Genomic DNA, 12,047 nt, shown 5'->3' with positions numbered 1-12,047 from the left:
GATTTTTAAAAAAAACTACATTCCTTCAGTTAGTACAATAACTATAAGTTACATTAAATCATTAAATACAGCTAAACACATTTAGTAACACAAAGCACATGACATACATGATCAGTATTGTAGGACACATATGACAACAGTTTGCAAATTCAGAGAACACTGGCAGGTAAAACAGAGTAATTTTTTCATTATGGTCTCATATACTGGGCACTGATTATTTCACTCTGTAACAGCAGCTCTCACAGCCAATTCAAAATATACAAAAGTTTTTTCAGACGAGAGTCCCTACTGAATGTTTTCAATTCGATCTAGAACATCCCTTTGGGCAATGCAGATTGCAGCTGCAGAAATTCTTCTCTAACCAGAAGGAAATAAACCTGTTCCAAAAGCCATTGAAACATATAAAATTAAAGTAGATTAAAGGTAATTTTTACCTAAAAGAACATTGAAATATTTCATCAGATGAAGCAGATTCTCAGCCACGCATTTCAGAATACTACTATCCACAGAAGTGATAGAACTGTGCAGATTTTCTAAAAATCCATATCGAATCATACATTCCTTGTGCAAAACCTTTAAAGACCTAACACACTTAGTCTTTTAGGATATAGCAATGACTTTAACATAGATGCTAAAAAGGAAAATTTTGTAGGATCTTAATCCTGCAAGCAAGAACCTGACCTGGCATGACTTTTACAGACGTTAAGAGCTGATCATGAGAAATGTTACATGTAAGTGACTGGCAGGTATACTAGGAATATTTGCAGCTTTCATCCTTGAACTAAATCTCTTTAACGTCTTGTGGGATAAATAGACTATCTTGAAAAATTAGTATTTTCTTTAAAATATGAAGTAATCTGAGCTAACATTTATTTATTTTAATTTTGAAACTAGGAAATGTTATTTGTGAGCTAATTGCAGAGAAATGCCGAAAGATCTCACAATCACCTTTACGTTCACTCCCTCGCAATGACTACCTTAAGAATAACCTGGTCAATGGGAAGAACTAGAGAAAAAACAAACCATCCACTGAGATGAAGTTTTACATTCAACTAATATAATGAAATTTTAACCACAAACGTTACTTACGAATGTCAATCCTTTGTTCAATAGGTAATGGAGATGCCCTGCTTACAAGCTTAGACAGGCACGTTGCTGCTAGAAGCTGAGCATAGGACGTCTACAAAACACATCAAAAGCTGTTATTCAAAACCAGGCTAATTAAAGGCATGGACAATAAGTCAAATCCTGATAAACAATCAATAAACCAGAGTGGTTATTGGGTTCTGGTTATGTTTGTTAAGTGTTTACTTAGGATTTACAGAGGATATATTTTAGTAATATCTTTGTTTCATTCCACATAAACATAAATTACAAAACACTAATAAAATAGTGGAGACCTAAAAATATCATCCCTTTTGATGGAAACCACTCACTTAAAAGTTATTTCACTATTCAGTGGAGTTCTTTAGTTTTGAAACCTGTTTTTAAATCACTTGATAGTTTAGAACCATGAGATGATTACAATGGATCCAGCCCTGGATTAAAGATATTTTTAAATCTGTTTCTTCTTCTTCTTTCTCTCTCTTTTTGAATTATTTGAAAAACACAGCAAGAATTGCGTGGGACTCAGCTTAGACTATCAAATAAGAACCAACTCCCATATCACTTTATCTAGAATTAACCATGAAATTGAACACCAAAAATTAAACTGAGTAATGCTAAGATAATGGTTTAAACTAACAGACAACAGAAAAGCATTTTAAGGATTTTTTTAACACTTTTTTTCCATTGTAGCTTATAGCTGGAAATAAGAACAAGGTGATGTTCAAAACCAGGTTGTACCACGCTGTGTCCAGACATTGCTCTACAGAGGACACAACCCCTGATTCCAACCCTTCCGAAAGTACTGCAACCAAAAGCTAAGACGCTTTCCCTTTTTGTCCGTGACATCCCTAATGTAAGGTATTGTCAATTCTACATAGACCACCTCCAAATGAAAACATTTCTAGAATAATTTATGAAACAGAATATGTATTAAAAAAAATCACAGAATACCAGGTTGGAAGGAACCTCAAGCATGATCTGATCCAACCTTTCTTGGCAAAAAAAAGGAAAAGCATTTTGCCTTTATTGTACTGACATGGTAATGGCCCATGACTGAGAAACCTATATGAGCTTCCAACAGCATGATTACATTTATGGATAATGCATCTTTCAGATACTTACCGTTCCTTGTTCTAATAGAAGTTGGCATTGGCTAAGACATTCTGGGCTATCAATAAGCTCCAAGAGTACCTTCTCAGCTTGCATTCGTTGTGCTAGATCAGTTCCTTCATATAGATGGTTACATAGTACTTCTAGTTCTGCCAGACTCTGTTAGGAAAGAACACAATTGGAACTTCCATTAAGACTTTTCAACCACATAAGGTTTCTTTAAGTGTATATAAACCTAGATACTATCCCAGTAACATGAACTGTTACCTGTGCTAAGCTTTCCAGCTGATTCACATTTAAATTACAAAAAATAGGAGGTCTTCTGTGGCAAGAAGCCAAAAATAACTCTGAAAATAAAGTTGCCATTTTTTATTCTCTCAGATACCAAAGTATTTTTTAATATGGTTCAATCCATCTGTTCTTCTGAGTCTTCAGATGGGAATTACATAGGTTTTCCAAAGAGAGATGAAAAGATGGAGAACACTGAACAGTTTTGAGCTACGCTACTTGGAAAACTTGTGCCAAATTTCCTTTTAAAAGCTGTAATTACACATCAAATTACTACACCTGGAAAAAATTAACATTGCCTATCTCTGTTGATGCAAATATCAGTGAAAGATGGGACAATTCAGAAGCTATAGTAGTAACAAGAGCTAAAATTCCTCTCCACCTAGAAGCTGAAAAATTTCTCCTTGGTAAGAAGGTGTGGGGGGGAATACCTCCCTCCTTTGTAAGGGATGTGATGTATATCTACTAGCCACTGCCTCACAGGAGAGATGAACCGTTTGACTACATTTCGGAATCATTACACTAACAGGAGTTTTAGCATCCATCCCAAAGCCTATGTAACTCTCATCAAGAACTGACCACGTCATAAGAAGGCACCCAGTAAGTACTTAATGACTTGAGTGTGGCCTAGAAAGAAGAGGAAGAGAAACCCACAGTATTTGACCAGTCTCATTTAAAAGTTTGCATCAAAATCCTGTCACCAGCCATTCCAAAAAGATGTTTTGTACTTGAAATAAAAGCTTTGGTTCAGCACAATCTACCATCACTTACACCGTAGCTCAAATGCCTTTTAAAAATCCAAGACAGTAATAGTGTCTTTGATAACTGAACTACATGTGGTTTTGTCACTCAAAGCATGTCATTTCTTAAAGATACATTTCTTATCTTAAAAAAAAAACCAAACATGGTCTTTTCCCCATTTTTTCCCTGTTGTTGTTGTGCTGATGGAGTTCCTGGCTTTGATCAGCTTTTTCTGAATTTCAGTAATAATGACATTTTAAGAGTCCTCAATTTTCAGTCAAAAAGCGGTCATGACTTCCTCCTTTGGAGAAACTTTAAGAAATAGCACATTTGCTTCTGGAACAAACAGATCATATACCTCAAGACTGAACTCAACAGAGACATCCTTTGTTTTTGTGCCCCCCCACCCCAGACTATGTGCAGGGAGAGTGGAGAAAAAAATAAGGAATAGATAACAATCCCAGTAACACAATTTTAAATGAAGCCAGATCCATGCCAAGTGAAAATTAAGACTCATAAAATGCAAGTATACACTTTAGAGAAAATATAATACAACACAAAACTCACATAATTGGGGTAAAACATGGGAATAAGGACATCTAGCAAAGATAGTCTTCAGACAGAAATTACAATGCATCTTCCCATAATAGAACAATTCCAACACAATCTGAGAAGCACGAACCAAATAATTCTGTCATAACCAGCAGAAGTTAAAGACTCTTCTATATTTGATCTGAAATTTCACTTTCAAGTCAGGCCAAACTCGGCAACAAGTTTGAGAAAGTCCAGAATAAAACTGGGCTATCAGCCCTATCACCAAGGTGTAAATCATCTATATACTAACTGGCATTAAAACAGCAAACCATTTATAAGCTCGCTAAGCAATAATTTATACACAAAGAACTGACTGTGGATTTCAAGAACATATGCACTTTAATGCATGGTGTTGATATGTTAAGGTTACACCAAAATTTAGAAATTTAGGCTAAGGATCAGAATTAACGTCTTGTTGGCAAGTTAAAACTGTGAAGTATTTTATCTGAAGGACAATGAGGGAAACCCACCATGAATTTTTAAAGCAACCCTGGAACAAAAACTAGATAACAATCCTCAAAGAAAAGCTGGTTTATCAGCTATTGAGACTGATGGCCTTCAGCACTTTGAAATGCTTTATCTGGACTTGTTTGGTCTCAGGAGAACATTATGACAGTTTCTTATTGGTACGCTTGAGGTATGGCCAGAGATCACTCAGAATTCTCAGGCTGCCAAGGAACTTGTTAGATGTTCTCTCGGTTATATCTTATGTGTAGTACCGTGCTGCTTCTCCTTGATTTGGATAGTGAAACCAAAAAATACAACCTGAAAGCAGCAAATACAATCATCTTGTACTGAGCAATAGAGGTATCAGTCAACTTCATTAAGAAAAAAATATTTGGAGAAACCAATGAGAAATCAAAAACTAGTTCTCAATATTTGATATCTATTTTCTTCACGAAAACAGAAGGCTGTCACAGTCACTTTTTATTGTGATGCAAAACATGTGAAACTGATGCCTTCAGATACCTCCTTTACTCAAGTTCTTATCAATAGCTGAAAGGTGATTCCTTAGAGTAGTGCCAGTGAAGAGGATCTAGCAGGTAGATGCTGGCTGCTCTAAGGGTAGAAAGAGCCCTGTATAAGAAGTGGTACTTTCATTCACAAAGAAGTGTAACTTTTTTCCAAGAAACGCATTCGCATCCTCATGAAAAAGGTTTGATACTGTGATGACTTTTTTTTCTTTCCTGCTTGTCACACTTTCATAATATTCAAGAATAAGCTACATAAAGCTCTCCAGATACTTTTGGTGCCACCCCTCCAGCTCTCAGAGGTCCCTGGCAGCTCTCCTACTAGCCTGCAAAGGAGCCAAGGGCCAGAAATGCCGGGGGCCCGGCTCGGCAGCAACCCACCAGGCAGGCAGCCAAGGAGCCAAGCGAACTGGCAGGAAACCAGGTAAGTTCATGATTAAAGTTTCGCTGACGCTGACAAATTCTCACAGACATTCTGATGTTAATCAGCATTTTCTGATTGAAAACATTCTATTAAGACGGTTCCACCAGCTCTACGTGAGAGCAACAGGATGGGCATAACCCATGCTGACATGCCACAGTTTACAACAAATTGAAATAAAAAGAAAAAAGAAAAAAGCCATTTGGATATGAGGTGATAAGTAAAGATATTTTAGTGGTCCTTTTATGTAGCACACCAAGTATTTAAATAGATGCCTAAAATGGCCTCTCTCACACCGCCGAAGCCTGCTGCCACCAACCCAGCGAAGCCCCACGGAGTCTGTGTGAATGCCGAACACCTCAGTGCCTTCTGGGGCCCGTTTCCCGCCCCCCTCTTTCTGCTTCCGCGCTTCGAGACGCCGTTTCAAGGGGCCGACGTTCACCCCGGACAACTCCTGGAGAGGAGCTGCCTCTGGCTCTGAGGGAAGCAGCGGAGCGAGGAGCCCACCAACGCCTTCGGGAAGAAGTGGCCATAGGCGAGCGGGTGCGGCTAGCTCCCACAGGCGTGGAGTGCCCACGAACCCCGTGTCCCAAGCGAACACCCGCCAATGCCACGGGAAGCGTGAAAAACCACCCCCCGCCGGCCACACCACCAGCCGCCCGTCCCCGCAGACACCCGCGCTGGCACACCACGGCTCCAACTTCCACGCCGAGGCCGGCATCACCCGCGCACCGGCCCAGCCGTACCGCCGCCCCCCACGCCTGACCACAGCCCACCCGCGACCTTGGTCCCGCACTCCCACGGAGCCCGCTCGCCTCAACACCGGCCGCTCCCGGGCGCCTTCCCCCATCTCTGCCGGGGCGAAGCTCCGCACCCCGCTCAGCCACCGCAGCCGCCCCGCTGGCCCCGCACCACCCCCGGGGCTCCCCCTCACCCGCACACCTCCCTCCCTCCCTCTCCTCTCCCGAGCTCCCAGCCCGCCGCCCCCCACCACAGCCCCGCGGCGGCCCCGGCCCCGCGCGGCCCGCCGCGCCTCAACAGCCCGGCCAGGTCCCAGCAGCCCCCCCGCCTTCCCCCCCGCCGCTCCGCCTGCCGTGCCGCGCCGCCCCGGGTGCACTGACCTGGACGCGCAGCGCCATCTTCCCGAGCGGCGCCGGGAGCGGAGCGGGGCGGCGGGGAGGGGCGGCGGGCCCGGCCGGGGCTAGGGGGCAGCGCCGAACCGCGCCGCGCCGGGGCCGGCCGGCTGACAGGGGCGGGCCGGGCTGCGCCGGGGGCGGCCGTTGGGGCGGGGCGGGGCGCGGGGCCGCCTCGCGCGGGCGGGGCGCGGCACCGGCCCCGCCCGGGCCAGGGCGAAGGGCCGCCGGGCGCGGGCGGCGCCATCTTGTCCCCTCAGGGGCCCGCCGCCCTGTGGCGAGCGGTGTTCCGCGCGGTTTCTACCAGCAGGCAAGCAGAGGAATCTCTTCTGACTGAAAGGCCGTGTTTTCCGGTAGTTACCGCGTTTATGTGCTGCTGTAAGTCTGTATTTTGCTTTGCACAATGCACATTAAGATACAATTCCCAAAGAATTTACTCACCAATTGTGTGATGGCACCAGGAAAAGGAAAGCTTTCCTCAGTGAACGTGGCAGCTTTTCAGGTCACAAAGTCCATGAGAAATTATAAGAGTATCCCCATTTTATAGCCAGCCACTCACAAGTCACATGGGTGTAATTGAATGTCATGTTAATTTCCTACATTTATAAATCAATAGTCAACAAGCATGGGCCAAGCCAGCATGGTGCTGCCCTATCTGTCCTTCTTAAAAGATCCAAACCGAAGCCTGTGGCGCTGAGGTTTTTGGACCAGGGCAGCAGCTGGGAGCTTCATTCTGCTTTGGGATGTGCTGGAAGGTTACTGAGAGTGGAAAAACCACAGAATGCCACTTCAGCAGGCCAGAGAGATGGCGCTCAGGTGGTTATAGCTGCGTCCGAAAGGATGGTTGGCTCAGTTATCCCAGAAACGGGGGAATCACCTTCTACAGGTGCCTATAACAGAGTGGCAAAACAATTGAGAGAACAGGGCTGTCTCAATTTCCAGTTGGATGAGATGAATCCGATCTTTGCTAACCGCTGGTTCAGGTAACAGGTGGAGTCTGTGACATCTAAATTAAGATAGATATTTTACTTAAGTTCAAGCACTGCAAAAAGAGTCTTAAATAAGTCTTAAAAAAGTCTTAAATAAGACTTTTTTTCCTAGAGTTAAAGGAATAATTCAGGGTTAGTGAGGAAAACATGCCATGTAAATCAGAGCCAGAAGGTGGTCGGTGTTGAGATTATCCAAGTTAAGGACGTAAAGTGACTTGAACAATGTCTACAAGTATCTGGGGAAAAAAAAGTCTTCTAATGCAGCTAACTTCTTAACTTCAAAGAAGGAGGTGTAATTAATTCTAACCACTGTAAACTGAAGCTGGACAAATCCAGAACAGAAATAAGCAATGCTGACAATTGTCAGTTGGAATAACTCGGACCAAAGGATGGCGTATTCCCTGTCACTAGAGCAAGAGTAGTCACTTTCCTAAAAGGTGATGCTGTAGGTATCTGAGCTGCTTTCTTTGGCAGAAAATGATGAGATTGTATGGCGTGTGTTACAGAGCGTGTCACAGACTGCGTGCACATACAACATTGCATCATACACAATTAGAAAGCACCAAGCTTTTGTCACTAATGAAGAAACCTAAAAAAGGCTGAAGCAGGAGAAGCATGTCTACTCCTTGTCCTGCTAAAGGTGAGCAGTGGTACTGTACGGCATAGGACTAAATGGAGCCCAGGTTAAAACTCATCAATGTGTATTAGTTTAGGCTTCACAAGACAATTATGGAGCCAGTGGCACAGGGAGGAAGGAGGATTAAGGAATAAAAAATGAAGTGTGATGGAGGTGAGGCAACAAGGACTGCTGCTATAGCCAACTGACAGCATTTATGAATATTGCACCCAAAAAGCTTGAAATTCTTGTTGATGTTTTAACACAGTAGGAAGAATTTTTGCCTTGACCTCCACTGCTGTGAACTCCATGGTGACTGGTAGTCCATGTCATTTTGATTCTGGTTAACAGATGATAAAAGGCCTGAGCAGTTTTTGTAGAATTATTCATGTTTCCCTGCTGCTCCATCACCCACATTGCAAAAGTTCCCGTGTGAAGCTTGGTAGACCCAAGGAAAATGTGGAATGAGGAACAGGGAATGAAATGGTGAGTTAGGGGTGAGGAAAGTCAACCATAAATTATAATGTGGAAACTGTGGGAGACTTCCTGATACAATAAAATTATAAACTGTCTGAAGAGCCAGAAACAGCTTGCCAATACAGGTTGAAAAGGTAAGAGGAAGCTATTGCATATCCTTCAAAGACCTTGACCCTGTGAGCAGTTTCAGCTCTAGCAATGACTCTGTCCTGCTCCAGGTGATGGGCACAGGCTGTGCTGCTAAGCTATGCAAAGACATGCACAAATGAGATTACTAAATTAAACAGTTCAAGATGATCACAATCTATGGACAGCATAGGTAGCTAAGTGTGAGCAAATGTGTTTTCTCTTAGCCAGAAACACCCTCTCCCCTCCACCCTGGGTCTCCTTTCTATGTGAACAGATGAGCACGGACAGAAGTTGAGAACACAAGGCTTGTACCACGAGGGAGGCAGGAAGCACAGGCTCTGCTGTGTGCTCAGCTGTACGGTGCAGCCATGTGACTATTTGTACCTTATTTAATCATCAATTGAATCATTTAATCTCTCAGATGCAGGCAATTGCATTTCCGTATCCGATTTCTGTCAACTATAGCCTGATTATTTTAAAAGGAAAAAAATTGGTCTAGCTAAAGAATTAATGGATTCCTAGACTAATACTTGACAAAACTTCTGAGATTCCTAGACTAATACTTGACAAAACTTCTGAGATTTAGCACAGCAAGTAAGAATGTTAGATTGTTAAACTACCCCAGACTATGTCAGAGTACTAGCCCAAAGGACAAAGCTACATTAAGGAGTGTAATGTATTTAGGGACTTTTATACAATTCCTTTATCTTTACATGCGAGGGGGAAATGACACAGTGAAGACGCTTGTGTGACAGGCATCGACAGGAGGAAGTTGTGCTGTGGAATTCAGACTTGCTTCCATGGAAGATAACAAAATTCTTGCTGTGTTCCATGGAAGCTGAATGAAATAAGGGTTTTAGGATTGTCTCACAAGAGACCTCCCTGCAGTACTCATATACAGTTTACAGCTCAAGTCTGTCTCATTTTCTGCTAGGTGAAATAAAACCAACTTCCCGAACTTGATGTTACTTTGGATTATGTGAATAGATCTGTTGCTACAGGCAATGCATTCACAATTAGATCCCTTCATTTGCCATGCTGCTTAGAGAGGGCTCAATCTTCTACATACTTTTTTTTATTTAATTTTAAGTGACATGATTAAAGCATATAAACAAAATCAGCCATTTCTGACCCCCCAAAAAAGAAGTAAAAAAGTTCAGAGTATTATTGTTCCTTCTTTTTTTTGCATCACATCAGGATTTTTCCTAACATGCAGTTTTCTTACTGAAAGGAATGGCTGATAATTTACAACACATTATTAAGTATATTAAAAATACATACAGCGACAAATGCAATATATTGAATTTAGAACCCTTTGTTCTGGGAAGGTTTGTTTTTTTTTAAATCGGCATAGTTCATCAGTCACAGACTGGTATTGGATATGGTTCTGCTACACATTTTATCATTCAAACATTCTTTTCTCTCTGTGTTTCATTTTACATTAAGAACAGCAAAAGCCCCTGAAGAATTCTGATTTATTTTGATGGCTAATGATTTCAAGATCATTTTCTGTGCCATGTACTAATCTATGCCAATATATTGCCACAATTTAGTGACTGGTTTAGTAATCTAGTTCATTCGCTTGCAATACAAAGCACAACTGATCTTGAATATATGTCTGCAGATTAAATAGTTCCATTAAAATTCTCACTGTAAAGAAAATTTCAGTGATTTCTACCAGGCAATTTTATGCTCAAATTAATTTATAGCGGATAATCAAAAAAATTGTTAGACATATCACTAAGAAGACCAGGAAGAGCCTGAAACAACAAAATCAGTAATTAAATATGAAGCCATTTCAGTGACACAGTGGCATGCTTTCTACTTAAAAGTTGACAGTACTCCGGAAAGTCTGGAACAAAATAAATTATTTGCTTGTTTACTACCTGGACACAGATCAATAATACCTCAGGGCAAACACACTCTATACCCAATCTCTTAAGGTAATTCAAATTGAAAGGACAAATTTGCCTAATGGCAAAAAGCACCAAGCAGCACAAAATTTGTGGAGTGGAGTTTGTGATGCACTGTATATACATTAAAAAATCTACGCAGTATATGTATGCATACAATAAGACTACCCTTAAAGCTTCCTTAATACTGTTAATTTGCGTTACCTCTGTGTGTGTAGTAATCACTATATGTTTTTGTGCATTGGTTAAAGAAGACTGCAAATACGGAGGCTTTACGTTCCAATGCCTGAACTTTTGCTTCCTTGGTCATTAATGTTGTTTAGTAATTTACTGTTAATTCATCTGTCCTCAGCCAATGGAAACCAATAGGTGTAACTGCTTCCCAGAAGTGGTTTTCATAGTTTAGTATCTTCTATCACCCATTAATGCAGAGCCAGCCTTCATGTAACTAGTTAACAAAAGCAATTGGAGAAATTTTACAGCGTGATTACTTTACACTTTGAAGTTTTGTGGTTTTGAATTGCGTTTCATTTGCAGTCCGGTTCATGCTAATGAAGAAATGGTTGAGACAATTTGAAAAATGGGCATATGTTCTGGTGGTTTTCAGAAACAAAACGGTGCCCGCTTTTCTGTCTGCCTTTTCCAGAACTGTGGCAATGCTGAAGGCACTTCAGTTGGACATAGTATAGATGGGTCAGATACAGGAGCAAGTCTTGGACAGTCCAAGACAGAGGACACGTACAAGCTCTGTTGTGCAGATCTCTGTGTGTTTGAAGGGCGTGCACCGAGCTACAGATCAGCTGCCTTCTTTAAACTGCAGTAATTCTCACTAGACACGATGCTGTTCAGAGTGAAAATAATAATCCTAAATCTTGAACCATTGCCTAGGCTGGTGGAAAGGAGCCAGCACTCCTAGGAGTAGCGCAAGAACTGTTACAAAAAGAAGTCAAAAGGTATGCTCATCTGTTTGAATGCACAAGAAATCTTTTCTGGGTATTTTTGAGTATTGCTAGTAAAACAGCACTTATTTGCTTTAGACTGTGATTGCTTCCTGTATCTATTAAAAGTAAACAGCCCCCCAAAAGACAGATAATTTTCCCTCGATGAGACTAACCATGGCAAATTTCAAATGAGAAGAAAAATCTTGCTGAAACTTAGGAGAAAATATGAACTAAGGAGATTAAAGACTCTTTTGCAACCTTCATACTTGGGCTTGTTGCCATGTGAACAATCTCTTGATATATCTTAGTACATTATAGAAAAATGGAAATTGAGGCAAGGTACAAATTTTGTTTAACCATGGAGATTTTTGGTAGACAGAATGCTTGAAAAAAATTATAATTTACATTTTAAAAATTAATATAAAATTTGATTCCTTCTGTATACTTAGTAGACAAGTGCATGTTTAAGAATTTTAACAGTCTAAATGTATGAATTTACAACTATTCTTATTTCTGGTAAGTAGGATGATACACTTCAGCCAAAGTTGAATTTCAGGAAGGTGGATACACAAGTGAATATGTGTGTTATCAGAGGAGCCATTTACAACATAGAGATT

General features: G+C 41.3%; 1 protein-coding gene across 1 annotated transcript in view; it reads right to left on the bottom strand.

Moving 5' to 3' along the window:
* The window catches only part of RANBP17 (RAN binding protein 17), a gene marked incomplete at its 5' end in the record, with an annotated part of 160,550 nt that extends 154,468 nt beyond the window's left edge, over positions 1 to 6,082 (bottom strand). The window contains 3 exons of the mRNA XM_082490223.1: positions 1,090 to 1,180; positions 2,230 to 2,376; positions 5,552 to 6,082. Of these exons, the coding sequence (XP_082346349.1) occupies positions 1,090 to 1,180; positions 2,230 to 2,376; positions 5,552 to 6,082 (769 nt within the window). The remainder of the gene's footprint in view (positions 1 to 1,089; positions 1,181 to 2,229; positions 2,377 to 5,551) is intronic.
* Positions 6,083 to 12,047: the final 5,965 nt, after the last annotated feature.

Source organism: Vanellus vanellus, assembly GCF_965231255.1.
Source record: "Vanellus vanellus genome assembly, chromosome: 13".
NCBI classification, from domain to species: Eukaryota; Metazoa; Chordata; class Aves; order Charadriiformes; family Charadriidae; genus Vanellus; species Vanellus vanellus.
This window is presented reverse-complemented; position numbering and strand designations above follow the sequence as displayed.